The sequence below is a fragment of the Dama dama genome, chromosome 11 (genome assembly GCF_033118175.1).
Source record: "Dama dama isolate Ldn47 chromosome 11, ASM3311817v1, whole genome shotgun sequence".
Classification (NCBI taxonomy): domain Eukaryota; kingdom Metazoa; phylum Chordata; class Mammalia; order Artiodactyla; family Cervidae; genus Dama; species Dama dama.
The window spans coordinates 98,275,998-98,291,516 of record NC_083691.1 but is presented as its reverse complement, the minus strand read 5'-3'; the positions used below and the strand labels follow the sequence as shown (position 1 = coordinate 98,291,516).

Genomic DNA, 15,519 nt, shown 5'->3' with positions numbered 1-15,519 from the left:
TACACACCAAACCACTCCAAAACTTGATGGCTTAAACAACAGTCATTTATTTTATTCAATCCAAGGTCAAGGTGACAGGTTTGGCTTCTTCTGAGGCTTGTCTCCTTGGCTTGCAGGTGGTGCCATCTTGCTGTGGCTTCACATAGTCTTTCCTCTGTGCATATCTGAGTCGGGATGTCCACTTTTTATAAGGACACCCGTCATACTGGATTAGGATCACCTACAGACATAACTTATTTCTTTGAAGACCTTATTTCCAAATATGGTTATATTCCAAGGTACCAGGGATTGGGATTTAAACATGTGAATTTCTAGGGGTTATGTGTGTGCACAATCACCCCTTAACAGAGGGGTTTCAGGGTCCTCCCCAACCCCAGACTACTCTGCCCAACTCTTCCTATGACCTTTACCTGGCTTTGTCCCTCCCCACTATTCACTCTTGATTTGAAATCTTCAACCTTTTCCAGATGTGATGTTCAGAAGGGCATCTCCAACACCAGGACTTCTGTTTCCCTCTACAGACTTTGGCTTAGCTTATTCTTCAAGCTTCTGGTCTGCCCACTGTCTCTAGCAGTATCCCCTCTCCCAGCTGATCCCCATGGGACCTAATCTGTCCCCCAACCAGTCAACTGGCATCTCAATGGATAGGCTTTCCCAGGACAATTGATGCTAAGCTGCAGAGCTTTACAGATGTTCCAGTCAAGGTTAGGTGAGCTGCAAAATGCATCCGATATTACTAAAAGGCTTGATTTGCCTTTATAAGGAGTTAAGTAATAGAGGATAACTGAATTTAGGTAAATGTCTGCTAAAGACACATAATTGTAGGGACTTCCTGGGTGGTCCAGTGGCTAAGGTGTTGATTCATTCATCAACATCCAAATAAGGGAAAATCTGGGGAGATGTTTCAACTAGCTATACTTGAAACACTATAACTCTGAGTAACTTATTGATAAAAGTATTCAGGATTGGTCACACAACTGAACAAGGAATCCATACATTAGTAGAAATATAAAAATTTATTGTTAAATTCATACATTATAGGAATGATCTGTCCAAAGTTAAAAAAAAAAAAACCCAACATTCAAAGTAGAAATATATATGTAAGTTAGGCTACTATCCATCATATTTTTTTTGTGTGCTTATTGTGAAAAATGTCCACTGTTGTTTCATGACATGGTCTTAAATCAAAATCACAATATCCAAGGGAAAAACGACTCTAAGAAGAGAAGAAAAGAGTTTTTTTTAAACAAAAAGGATCAAAGCCATTTTGTTAAAGAATGCTACACAGTCACATAAGACTATATCCTACCTGTGGTTTCTTAAAATAATCAAGTCCCCTTCCAATCTTAATCATCCATCCATTGTTGAACCTATTGAAATTAGTATATAGTATTATACTCCAGACATTTAAGTCAGACAATGATCAAAGTTGTATGAAGTGTCAGCTAAATCTCCCCCTAACAAATAAAATCACTTCTTTCAGTGGCAAGAGTTGAACCAAACCTGGGTTTACCTATGGGCTGTGTCTACAATGAAACAAAACAACCATTAGCTGATAAAAGAGTTTAACAATTCAATTAAACCTTCCTCATGAATTTCACCTTCCTGAGAAAGCTTCCCTGTTCTGCTAACAAGTGGCTTCCAAGAGTACTCAGGCAGACTGGTGGTGTTTCAGGGCCTTCCCCGCCTAGAGGTGGGGATGTACCAGGGCAGAGGAGGCCCCGATGGGTACAACACAGCATCCTGTCATGCCTACTAGAAAATTTAATAAACTATAAGAAGTAAAGCCAAATTAAATAAATACCAGTATCACCAGAAAAGGAAATTATCCCAATGCCATAATACTGTATGTATAATTGGATAGAAAAATACTTCCTTTGCTCAGATGACACAGAACATGTAAATTTTATTCCATTAGGAAAGAGGAAACTCACACAGAGGACAAAATTACTGAAATTTTTTTTTCTTCAAAAGTGAAAAATACTAAAATTACGCTTTATTTAAATTTTTAATATTTAAGTGGAATATTATATGTAATTATAAATAACTTATGAGAAATAAAAATAAGTATTTTTCAACTGCATAAAAATTTAAAGTATTAAAAAAAAATTAAAGTATTACTATATACTAACCTAATTTCTCGGTCATGTATTGAAGAAGAATATTCTAATTCCAAATGCACTCCATGATTCCTGAGTGACTGTTTTATCTCTTCCAGGCCACTACTCTGCTGCTCTTTCCCAGTGCCCTGTTAATAGGAAAAAAAAACAAAACAATTTTTTGACTCAGTTATTAATATTTTAAATTATTCCTAAGCTATGCATGTGTGTGTTCAGGTGCACAGTTGTGTCATTGGCAGGTAGATTCTTTACCGCTGAGCCACCTAGGAAGCGCATGCAATGTGTATCTTAGGTGAATTAAAATATAAATATTCTACACTAATTTCTCTGTCCATTAATGCAAAGAAGCAACCAAAGAAGATGAAGTAGTTTAAGGGCAACTGTTTTTATCAAAATAATCATTTTTTTTCTAATGTGAACATAACACAACTTGGTGCCATCTCCTAAGATGTATTTTAATGGTGCTACTTATTCAGATGAGGATTTCTTCTCAAATTAATCCTAGAAATATGAATTGTTTAGAATTATCCCTATTTAAATCAAAATCAAGATAGTGATGATAGAAACTATCAATAGTGAAGACAGAGTGATTGACTCATAGAACATCCAAGAAACTAAATTGACAAACTATTTGAATAAGAGAGCTTAGCTAAGTGGCCAAATGCAAGGTACAACATACTAAAATCAACAGCATCTCCTCCAATGTGTTTTATACCTATTCCCAGGTGGCTCAGGAGTAAAGAATCCACCTGCCAATGCAGGAGATGCAAGAGACGCAGGTTTGATCCCTGGGTCGGGAAGACCTGCTGGAGGAGGAAATGGCAACCCACTCCAGTATTCTTGCCCGGAGAATCCCATGGACAGAGGAGCCTGGTGGGCTACAGTCCATGGGGCCGCAAAGAGTCAGACACAACTGAGCGACTGAGCATGAAAATAGCAAGTTCACTGGCTGAAGCATTACATCCAAGTTTGCTTTGAACTACATCCTGCAACTGAGTAAAGTTCATGATGTTAAGAAAGAGTAAATGCTTTCAGGTACCTACTTCATCAAGAGAGGTGAGAAGATGAATAGTTCTTACTTTACATGGTCTCTTAACCAGCATCTCACAAAATCGAAGGAAGTTATACAGCTGAAAGATATTGGGATAGGTTATTACTAACTTGTACATGTTAAATAATAACTATTTCATCCTATGTGAGTACATTTCACCTACCTGATGTGTTTGTCTAATATAAGGATCTTCTATCCAAACTTCTGTAACTGTTTCACTCAGGTATTCTTGAAAAAGGGACTCATAGCTGAAACCTGTTGCATTCTCTTCTATTTTAATTTGCTTGTGATATTTTCCAGCTACAAAACAGAAGCTTCTGTAGTGACTACTTGTTTTCTTTTTATACATACTATATTTATATATAGTGAAAAATCAGGAGCACATACAAGTTAATTTTTTTTTTAATGTTTTTAAACTCATGCACTCAGTGAGCATTTTCGAATGCTTAATCTATACCAGACACATTGCAAGATGCCACACACACACAGAGGTAAATAAGGCAAACCATCCAATGAAGGAGTTTTGCCTTCATGGAGGCCAGGCAAGTAGGAAAGTCCAGAGATTTCTTGGAATAGGTTCTTGAGCTAAATCCTATAGAACCAGTTAGTTTATTCAAGAGAGAACCATACTGTATATAAAGATATCTAATATTTTTGTCACCATGAGTAGAATCATAAGCTATGATTCAGTGGGCAACTGGTCTTTCTCTTCAGATTTAAGTCTTTTTATGTCTTGCAATTTAATACCTGAGGTATTACATATATGGCTTCCCCGATGGCTCAGCAGTAAAGAATCCACCTGCAATGCAGGAGACAGGTTTGATCCTTGTGTTGGGAAGATTCCCTAGAGAATTCCAGTATTCAACCCATTCCAGTATTCTTGCCTGAAAAATCCCATGGACAGAGGAGCCTGGTAGGCTACAGTCCAAAGGCTCACGAAGAGTCAGAATAAGTGAGTTACTAAGCACACATTAAATATATAAATGCAATATAATATGGAGTCTAGGAGTCTTAGAACTTGTAGAGAGTGTGTTAAGCAGAAACTTATAGTACTTCTTAATAATCCAAGCTAAATACTAGAATGCCATAGGGTCAGCAGGGGAGTTCTATTATTTTTGTTCATTCAAAATGATTAATTATTGAATAAGTTATCAAAGACCTTTAAGGTTTTTTTTTTAAATATGATCTTTAATGGTAGTTCCTGATTTATATGGTGGTTGCACTTTTAAACTTTTGTTTAAAAATCAGTGGTTTGGATTCTGTTCCTAATATCTCAAAACATAAAAAGTTACAAACTGTGCATCCGTTTTCAAGCCAAGCTAGTCACATAAGTTAGTTTAAGCTAGTGTATTCAAGGCACAAAGTTGATGGTGCTCTATTTCCTTCAGATTTCAGAGGGAAACTGCATTGCAGGTTTCAATTTGGGATGAAGTAAACAATTTTACTACTTCTCAACAAAGTAGCCAGCTAGCCAGGTTAATCTGGGTAGCCAGGGTTTGGGATAGTACAGAATACCAGGAACAGGTGTGCAGAGGGCTGGAGTAAACGGGAGCTGAGGGCTGGGGGACACTGATTTTGTTTTTGTTTTTTGAGGACAGCAGTTCCTTTGACTGTAGAATGCAGCAGCTATGAATGTCAGGTGGCAACAGCCACTGGTGTCTAAATGTCTGTAAACTGGATGCTCAAAAAGTAGGGAAATAATTATAAAAAGGGAACCATACCTCCTGCATCTCTCATCACTGTGACTGCTCAGTCATGTCTGACTCTGTGACCCCATGGACTACAGCCCACCAGGCTCCTCTGTCCATGGGATTTCCCAGGTAAGAATACTAGATGGGTTGTCATATCCTCCTCCAGGGGATCTTCCCCACCCAGGGATCAAGCCCATGTCTCCTGCATTGGTAGGCTGATTCTTTACCACTGCGCCACCTGGGGAGCCCCCAGAGAACCAGTTATAAATAGGGAATCATACCTTCTGCATCTCTCATCATTAAGAATACCTAACTCCTAAAACGTTCTGATTCGAGACAAAAATCTCAAAGAAGCCCCAGGCATTTCTTGAGCTACTTTAACATTTTGGTCATTTTATAAAGGGAGATACAAATAAAATACAGGCTTTACATTCAGTATTGCTCTGTAGTAATAGTGAAACCAGAATCCACACATAAGCTTCATGGGGATCATGAATTCCTTAAAATGGCATGCAAAGTTCTGCAGTATGTAGAGTTGTCCTCAAATTCTCAGGAGGGTATCTGACTGCCACATTCCCCGGAGCAGAAAACAAAACAAAACAGGGCAAAGGGGCTTCCCTTGTGGTCTAGTGGCTAAGACTCTGAGCTCCCAGTGCAGGGGTCTGGGTTGGACCCCTGGTCAGGGAACTAGATCCCATACACTGCAACTAAAAAAAAAGTCCCTGTCTTTTTTTTAGTGATGCAACTGAGGCCCAGTGTAGCCAAATAAATTAAAAAAAAAAAAAAAAAAAGTTAAGAATTGGAAATGCAGAGGAGACGTGTAAGCTCCCAAGGGTAAACAGTCCAGACCACGCAGAGCTCCAAAGGGCACAGTCAGAAACACTGGGTGAAACAGGCTTTGTCACAAGAGCTCAGGCACACACTCTCCAAAGTAGCCTCCTTACCTTCTTTTTCTTGGTCCAAGTATTTCTTTATGTGTTCTGCTCTATCCATGTAGTCAGAAATTCTTTTTCTGAGATTACACCTTTTTGTTTCATCTTTGGTGCCTACAAATTAAAAAATAGACTCTCAAGATTCCAAACAGGCTTTCTCTTTGGTACAGGAAAATTTCCTAAATTTTCCACGGATTTCCTGTCCTTTGGCATGGTTCGCCTTGGTCCTAAAATACACAAATAATAGGTCCCAATTTAGCTTGATCCTGTATGACCTTCACCTTTTCACTGAGCATCGGAAGCCACTTTATTTAGGAGTGGGGACTCTGACACTGTGACTGACAGCTGGGGACACTCAATCAGGTGTGGAAACAAAGGTGGCTTATTACATGTCACTGACTATGAGCACTATTTTGTTCCAATTACCCAGAAGTTTGAAATCTTAGCATAATCAAAAGATAGCAAACAACATCTTTCTTCCACAAAACCAGTCTCTATCCCAGACTTCCCCTTTATAGCTTATGTTATCTCATTTTCCCAGCCATCTCCAAAATCAAAGGTATTTTTGAGTATACATTATCAATAAACGCTTATCCCAAGCCCTACCTCCAACCAGTTACCAAATTACTTCTGGTCCCTTCCTTCCTCCCTTTTAATACTGCTTTCATTTTTCACTTTCTTTTTTTTTTTTTTCCATCAGTATTACAAAGCCAACATTTTATGGATTCAGTCCTTTTGGATTTGATTTCCTAATTAGCTTTTATTTATTTTATTTTATTTTTTTTAATTTTTTTTATTAGTTGGAGGCTAATTACTTCACAACATTTCAGTGGGTTTTGTCATACATTGATATGAATCAGCCATAGTCATTTTTCGCTTTAATTTCATCTTTAAACTCTGTTTTTAAAAACATTTTATTTTGAATTAATTGTATACTTATGGAAAAGCAAAGAAAATGGCAAAGACAAATGAAGGCAAATCCCTTCATCTAGATTGCCCTATATTAACATATTACACAACTACAGTACAATTATCAGAGCAAGCATGTGAACACTGATACAACACTATTAGGTCATCTACATACCTTATTGGTATTTCATTAATTATCCCACTTTATTGTCCTTTATTGTGCCCATCTTTGGGTGAAGTATTCCCTTGATATTTCCAATTTTCCTGAGATCTCTAGTCTTTCCCTTTTGTTGTTTTCTTCTAGTTTTATGTACTGTTCATTGAAGAAGGGCTTCTTGTCTCTCTGTGCTATTCTCTGGAACTCTGTGTCTAGTTGGATGAAAATTGGAAATATCAAGGGAACATTTCACCCAAAGATGGGCACAATAAAGGACAAAAACAGTTAAGACCTAGTAGACGCTGAAGATATCAAGAAGAGACGGAAAGAATACATGGAAGAACTGTACAAAAAAGGTCTTAATGAACCAGATAACTCTGATGACGTGGTCACTCAGAGCCAGACATTCTGGAGTTCGAAGTTAAGTGGGCTTCAGGACTCACTGCTGTTAATAAGGGAGAAGGCCATGGCACCCCACTCCAGTACTCTTGCCTGGAAAATCCCATGGACGGAGGAGCCTGGTAGGCTGCAGTCCACGGGGTTGCCAAGAGTCGGACACCACTGAGCAACTTCACTTTCACTTTTCACTTTCATGCATTGAAGGAAATGGCAACCTACTCCCGTGTCCTTGCCTGGAGAATCCCGGGGACAGGGGAGCCTGGTGGGCTGCCGTCTATGGGGTCGCACAGAGTTGGACACGACTGAGGCAACTTAGCAGCAGCAGCAGCAGGTGTTAATAAAGCTAGTGGATGTGATGGAATTCCAATGCTCACTCACTTCAGTTGTGTACAACTCTGTGAGACTCCATGACTGTAGCCCGCCAGGCTCCTCTGTCCATGGGATTCTCCAGGCAAGAATACTGGAGTGGGTTGCCATACCCCTCTCCAGGAGATCGTCCCGACCCAGGGATCGAACCTGCATCTCTTATGTCTCCTGCACTGGCAGGTGGCTTCTTTAATGCTAGCACCACCTGGAATTACAGTAGAACTATGCAAACAAAACCCTAGAGGATGATGCCATCAAGGTGTTGCAGTCAGTATCTCAGCAAATCTGGAAGACTCAGCAGTGGCCACAGGACTGGAAAAGGTCAATCCTCATCCCAATTCCCAAGAAGGGTAGTACTAAAGAATGTGCTAACAGTTGGATAATTGCACTGATCTCCCATGCTAGTTAAGGTCATGCTTAGAACCTTGCATGCTAGGCTTAAACATTATGTGAACCAAGAAGTTCCACATGACCAAGCTGGGTTTAGACAAGGAAGAGAAACCAGTGATCAAATTGCCAACATTTGCTGGATCTTAGAGAAAGCAATGGAATTCCAGAAAAACATCTACTATGAAAAACATAGTTGTTTCATCAACTATGCTAAAGCCTTTGTGTGAATCATAAAAAACTATGGAAAGCTCTTAAAGAGATGGGGATACCAGACCATCTTACCTGTCTCCTGAGAAACCTGTATGCAGGTCAAGAAGCAACAGTTAGAAGCCTGTATGGAACAACTGATTGGTTCAAGATTGAGAAAGGAGTAAGACAGGGCTGTCTGCTGTCACCCTGTTTGCTTAACCTATACGCTGCTAAGCACATCACGAGAAATGCTGGGTTGGATGAGCTACAAGCTGGAATCAAGACAGGCAGGAAAAACATCAACAACCTTAGATATGTGGATGATACCACTCTAATGGCAGAAAGCGAAGAGGAACTAGAGAGCCTCTTGATGAGGGTGAAGGAGGAGAGTAACTTCTAAAAGAACGAAAATCATGGCATCCAGCCCCATTACTTCATGACAAATGGGAAGGGGAAAAGGTGGAAGTAGTGACAGATTTCTTCTTCTTGAGCTCTCAAATCATTGCACATGGTGACTACAGTCAAGAAGTCAGAAGACGATTGTTTCTTGACAGGAAAGCTATGACAAACCTATACAGTGTGCTGAAAAGCAGAGACATTACTTTGCTGACAAAGGTCCGTATAGTCAAGGCTATGGTCTTCCGAGGGGTCATGTATGGTTGTGAGAGCTGGACTGAAAAGAAGACAGAACACCAAAGAACTGATGCCTTTGAACTGTAGTGTTGGAGAAAACTCCTGAAAGTCCCTTGGACAGCAAGGAACTTGCTGTTACTTCTTGCTCTTACTTCTTGCTCAGCAAGAACTTAACTCAAATGTGTTCCTTTTTATGGTGTAATATAAAAATGTAGTATTATTCCATTGTCTATATGTACCACAACTTCCTTATCCATTCATCTGTCGATGGACATCTAGGTTGCTTCCATGTTCTAGCTATTATACATAGTGCTGCAATGAACATTAGGGTACATGTGTCTTTTTCAATTTTGGTTTCCTCAGGGTATATGCTTAGAAGTGGGATTGTTGGGTCATATAGTGGGCTTATTCCTAGTTTTTTAAGGGATCTCCATACCGTCTTCCATAGTGACTGTATCAATTTACATTCTCACCAACAGTGCAAGAGAGTTCCCTTTTCTCCACACCCTCTCCAGCATTTATTGTTTGTAGACTTTTTGACAATGGCCATCTGACTGGTGTGAGGTGATATCTCATTGTAGTTTTGATTTGCATTTCTCTAATAATGAGTGATGTTGAGCATCTTTTCATGCACTTGTTAGCCATCTGTATGTCTTCTTTGGAGAAATGTCTGTTTAGGTCTTTTTCCCTCTTTTTGATTGGGTTGTTTTTCTGGCATTGGGTTGTATGAGCTGCTTGTATATTTTGGAAATTAATCCTTTGTCAGTTGTTTCATTTGCTATTATTTTCTCCCATTCTGAGGGTTGTCCTTTCACCTTGTTTATAGTTTCCTTTGCTGTGCAAAAGCTTTTAAGTTTAATCAGGTCCTACTTGTTCTTGTTTTTATTTCTGATACTCCAGGAGGTGGGTCATAGAGGATCTTGCTTTGATTTATGTCGAGTGTTCTGCCTATGTTTTCCTCTAAGAGTTTTATAGTTTCTGGTCTTACATTTAGGTCTTTAATCCATTTTGAGTTTATCTTTGTGTATGGTGTTAGGAAGTGTTCTAATTTCATTCTTTTACATGTAGCTGTCCAGTTTTCCCAGCACCATTTGTTGAAGAGACTGTCTTTGCCCCATTGTATATTCTTGCCTCCTTTGTCAAAAATAAGGTACCCACAGGTGCATGGGTTTATCTCTGGGCTTTCAATCTTGTTCCACTGGTCTGTATTCTGTTTCTGTGCCAGCACCATACTGTCTTGACGACTATAGCTTTGTAGTATAGTCTGAAGTCAGGAAGGTTGATTCCTCCAGCTCCATTCTTCTTTCTCAAGACAGCTTTGGCTATTCGGGGTCTTTTGTGTTTCCATATGAATTATGGCATTTTTTGTTCTAGTTCTGTGAAAAATGCTATTGGTAATTTGATAGGGATTGCATTGAATCTATATACTGCATTTGGTAGTACAGTCATTTTCACAATCTTGATTCTTCCTACCCAGGAACATGGAATATCTCTCCATCTGTTTATGTAGTCTTTGATTTCTTTCCTTAGTGTTCTATAATTTTCTGTGTACAGTTCTTTTGTCTCCTTAGGTAAGTTTATTTCTATTTAATTCTTTTTGTTGCAATGGTGAATGGGATTGATTTTTTAATTTCTCTTTCTGATTTTTCATTGTTAGTATATTAGTATATAGAAATGCAAGTGATTTCTGTGTATTGATTTTGTATCCTGAATCTTTGCTAAATTCACTGATTAGCTCTAGTAATTTTCTGAACTATCTTTAGGGTTTTCTATGTACAGTATTATGTCATCTGCAAACAGTGAGAGCTTTACATCTTCTTTTCTGATCTGGATTCCTGTTTTTCTTTTTCTTCTCTGATTGCTGTAACTATGCTGAATAATAGTGGTGAAAGTGGACACCCTTGTCTTGTTCCTGATTTAGGGGGAATGCTTTCAGTTTTTTACCATTGAGAACAATGTTTGCTATAGGCTTATCATATATGTCCTTTCCTATGTTGAGGTAGGTTCCTTCTATACCCATTTTTTGAAGAGTTTTAATCATAAATGGGTGCTGAATTTTGTCAAAGCTTTTTCTGCACCTATTGATATTATCATATGCTTTTTATCTTTCAATTTGTTAATAGGGTGTACCACATTGATTGATTTGCGTATATTGAAAAATCCTTGCATTCTTGGAATAAACCCAACTTGATCATGATGTATGGACATTTGATGTGTTGCTGAATTGTGTTTGCTAAAATTTTGTTGAGGATTTTTGCAGCTATGTTCATCAGTGACATTGGCCTGTAGTTTTCTTTTTTTGTGTTGTCTTTGTCTGGTTTTGGTATCAGGATGGGAAACTATCATCATTTTCTTGCTTAAATATTATCAGCATTGGCTTTGAGAGTTCCTGTGTACTTCTGACGTACCCCATTATTTTTTGAGTATTTCCTTACATTTTGGTGCAAAACGTTGTAGTTTTCTTGCTCCAGCCCCAGAATTAACCATTTCTCCCAGAGACTTTGGTTTCTTTTATTGGAGAATGGTATCAAGAGATCATATTCTGAGTGCTAAGTGTGTTCACTGTAGCTTGGGGAAAGTCTAGACGCTTTCTGTCAATACAGGCAGAAAGTCTATGGAGGTTTACTAATACATACATCTCTATTGCTGTATCTGTCCATCTGCATCAAAACCCACAAATTCACGTTAACTTTGATCCCACTGGGTTCATTCTAGCTTTCCTCCTTTCCTCACCTGTAACTTCTTTCATTATCCACAATATATTTATTAGCTTGTTCCTGGTTAGATCCCTGGGTAGGGAAGATCCCCTGGGGAAGGAAATGGCTACCCACTCCAGTATTCTTACCTGGAGAACCCCATGGATAGAGGAGCCTGGCAGGCTACAGTTCATGGGGTTGCAAAGAGTCGGACATGACTGAGCAAGTAATACTTTCACTTTCAAGTTCAGTATAGACATCAAGCAGCTTCAGAATTCTTAAGCCATACTATCGTGAGAAAAAAAAATTAACCAACTAAAATATAATGTTTGGGGACTTCCCTGGTGGTCAGGAGGTTAAGAATATGCCTTCCAAGGCAGGGGACTTGGGTTCAATCCCTGGTCAGGGAACTAAGATCCCACATGCCACAGGGCAACTAAGCCCATCTGCCTCAACTAGAGAACCCATGCTGCAACGAAGACTCAGCACAGTCAAAAAAGAATTAAAAAACAAAACCTGCTTTGCCACTTTTAGCTGTGTGATCTTGACCAGTTACTCAACCTCTTTTTATCTTCTTGTCTAACATGGAAAGAAAATTGTGGAGAGGACTAATTATGAAAAACTAATTGCAAAGAGTTGACATGACTTAGCATCTGAACAACAACAAATTATGAGACTGGCATGCAGGAAATACTCAATAAACATTGTCAGTATCATTATCATCTACTTAATTTCCTTACACACTGCCCTCTCGGCTTCCTTTAGAACTAGATTTTATCTAACAACTCTTTTCTTAACTCTACTGTTACTTTGCTACTGCCTATAAATATACACTATTTTCCCTGTCCTCTTTCTTAATCATTATCCTTGATCACAGTTTGACCCATTCTTCAAACATGACTTTGTTTTCCAGGCTTCATCATATAGCCATCTCCAAGTCCCATTGGAAACTCACTCCCACATCTAATCAATGAGCCAATGCCAGTAATTCAATGTCCACTCTGTCCTCTCCCTTTCCTAATAAGTGGTGTCATTCAGGTCATGGTTCATTCAGGCCCTCATCTCCTCTCATCTTGACTCCTGCAGGAGTTCATTAATTGATCTGCTTGACTTCAGTCTCTTCAGGTTCGTGTCTCTCCTACACTCCTGCCCTGTTCACTCATTTATTCAAGAAATATTTGCTGAGAACTTACCACATGCTAGGCATTATTCTAAGCACTGGAGACACAGCAGTTAGTAAAACAAAACACAATTCCCCACTATCATTCAAGTGGGAGGAAAGACAACAACAGAGATAAATTGGTAAAACACGTATGTTAGACTGTGATAAAGTGCCATTAAATAAAGCAAGGAAGAAGGATAAGAGAGTCCTGGGATGGCGGTTGTAATTTCACACTGGGGTCAGGGAATGGCCCCCACAAATAAGGTGGTATTTGTGTAAATACCTGAAAGAGGAGAGAGAACAGGTCATGCAAATATTTGGGAGAAAAACATATTCCTAAGAGAGGCAGGCCCTGAAATGCAACTTTAATTATGTCACTTCTTTGCAGAAACTTTAGTTTCTCCTTGTCAAGGGAATGAGTTAAAATCTCCTGGCAGTCAAGGCCATCCACAGCATGCTCCAAGCACCAGGATACCTTTAAACTTCTCCTATTCCTCTATAGGTATATGCCAAAGTGAACTGAACCACTTATTTAGTAAAACAGCAGAGACAGAACTGGAACACTTTTTCTGAAATTCTACTTAACCTTCCAAAACCTCTATCAAAAGCAACCTCCACCTTTCCATCCCCAAATGACCACTGGCTGTTTAAATCCTCATTGCATTTGTTTCCGTGACTCTTGGCACTTATTCCCTGCAGTACAGTTATTTGCATTTATATCTTAACCTTCAAGATCATGTTACTGTCTCTTTAACCCCCACAGGATCAGTGGAGCACACAGGAGCAGAACTCCTGGGATTCTGCTGCTTCAGAGTTCAACACTGTATGCCATATCCCTTTCTGGGAGTCAGCAGAGCAGACTCACTAAAGCCTTGGGTTCCAGTTGTGACTCTACTAATGGTGGCACTTCACGAAAGTGAACTTTGCTTTTTATGCGGTAAAATGAGGGTAACATCACCTCATACTTCATAGGGCAACCATGAGGACGAACTGGGATCATGCTTCTAATGTGCTCTGCACACTACCTACCACTCAAGACGTATAAATGATAGTTACTCTTGTTATCACCATCATCAAATGGTCCCTGCCCAAGGCAGGGTTTAGAGTTCTAAGAAAAGCACTGTACACTGAAGAGCAGCCTCTGCCGTCTCAAAGCTTCTGAAACAAATCATAAACATGCAGGCAAAAAGGCATAGAGGGGAGATCTTGGGCCAGACTGGGAACACAAGACGATGGGGAGCAGGGGCTTGTTTTAAGTCAATTAATATATAATTACATGTTTACTACATGCAAGGGATTGTGCTCGGTTGTTAAGGTTATTTGGGTACTTCTCAACACTGAATTGGTCATCTGATGTGAAAAGCCAACTCATTGGAGAAGTCCCTGATGCTGGGAAAGACTGATGGCAGAAGGAGGAGAGGGCGTCAGAGGATGAGATGGCTGGATGGCATCAACTGATGCAATGGACATGAACTCGGGCAAACTTTGGGAGATGGTGAGGGACAGGGAGGCCTGGCATGCTGCAGTCCACGGGGTTGCAAAGAGTCAGACACAACTGGGTGACTGAACGACTCAACAACAACAACACTGAGTAACCATGTAACAGAAAGTCTTAACTCTCACAATCCTATACATTTCTCACACGAAATTTCAGTATATCCATTTCTAATGAAAAAACTTAAATTGGAGTATAGTTGGGCTTCGCAGGTGGTGCTAGTGATAAAGAACCCACCTGCCAATGCAGGAGACATAGGAAACACCGGGTCAATCCCTGGGTCAGGAAGACCCACTCCAGTACTCTTGCCTGAAAAATTCCATGGACAGAGGAGCCTGGCAGGCTACAGTCCATGGGGTCACAAAGAATCCCACATGACTGAGCAACTAATACTTTCATAGTTGATTTACAGTGTTGTGGTAGTTTCATGGGTATGGCAAAGTGAATCAGTTATACATACACATATATTCACTCTTTTTAAATTATTTTCCCATGTAAGTCATTAGAGAGTACTGGGTAGAGTTCCCTGTTCTACACAGTAGGCCCTTGTTAGTTTTCTTTTAACTTATAATGAAAATGTTTAATGAGAAAAATAAGGAAGAGTGTAATGAACACCCTTATTATCTATCACCTAGATTTAAAAATTGTTAGCATTTTGTCATATTTGCTTCGACGTTCAAATTCAGACATCATGACAATTCCTTCCCAAACATGTTAGTCTGCACCTCTAAAATTAAGAATAGAGTTTGAAAAATACCATACTACCTAACAAAGGTAATCATTTTATTGCTACTTGTTCCATATACAATCTTCCTAAATTGATCCCCAAATGTTTTACACAGTTCGTTCAAATCCAAGTCCCTTCAAGGCAGCTACTGCATCTAGTTACCTCTAAAAATTCTAGAACAGTAACCTCTCCTTCATTGTCGACATCAATCTAATAAAGATATAAAAGAAACCAGTACACCTGTCCTGTAGAATGCCCCATCTTCTGTTATTTCACTGCTGTCTCGCGGCGAAAGGAATCGTTTTAACTCTTTCACTCCCACTCAGGCAAGACGGATTGCAACTCCTTTTCCTCCAGTCTCCGCTCCCCGGCTCACTGCTCACCTTTCAGAACCTGCAGGAGCAGATCGATCCCCTCCTGGTAACACACCAGAGCCTGCGGGTACCGGGACTCGGACTCGAGTTCCAACGCCCGCTTTATCACAGTGACTGCAGCTGTGCTCCCAGCGTCCTGCGCCAGGCCGGACCTCGCCATAATCCCGGAAACTACAGCAGCTTCTACACATTCCTTGGTGGGTGGGTCTGCGGCGCTCCCGCACGCGG

The 15,519-nt window shown here is 39.7% G+C and overlaps 1 protein-coding gene across 2 annotated transcripts; it reads right to left on the bottom strand.

Annotated features, from left to right (window-relative positions):
- Positions 1–993: 993 nt before the first annotated feature.
- Positions 994–15,512, bottom strand: MITD1 (microtubule interacting and trafficking domain containing 1). 2 transcript variants are annotated; one of them, XM_061155937.1, is made up of 7 exons: positions 15,301–15,512; positions 5,807–5,908; positions 3,335–3,471; positions 3,200–3,250; positions 2,133–2,248; positions 1,310–1,370; positions 994–1,216 (listed from the first exon to the last, which is right to left on the bottom strand). In XM_061155937.1, the coding sequence occupies exons 1-7, from the start codon at positions 15,449–15,451 to the stop codon at positions 1,121–1,123; spliced, it is 714 nt and encodes a 237-aa protein (XP_061011920.1). In that variant the 5' UTR covers positions 15,452–15,512; the 3' UTR covers positions 994–1,120. The 2 variants fall into 2 exon arrangements, with proteins under 2 accessions (XP_061011920.1, XP_061011919.1); XM_061155936.1 differs by having other exon boundaries at positions 3,164–3,250; positions 15,301–15,510.
- Positions 15,513–15,519: the final 7 nt, after the last annotated feature.

Excerpts from the sequence above, each read along its gene's own strand:
- MITD1 (XM_061155936.1), bottom strand. The coding sequence starts at position 15,451 with ATGGCGAGGTCCGGCCTGGCGCAGGACGCTGGGAGCACAGCTGCAGTC. Across the intron at positions 3,251-3,334 it reads ATATTAGACAAACACATCAG|CTGTATAACTTCCTTCGATT; the intron begins GTAGGTGAAATG and ends AATATCTTTCAG. Across the intron at positions 2,249-3,163 it reads TTCTCACCTCTCTTGATGAA|GGCACTGGGAAAGAGCAGCA; the intron begins GTAGGTACCTGA and ends TCCTATTAACAG.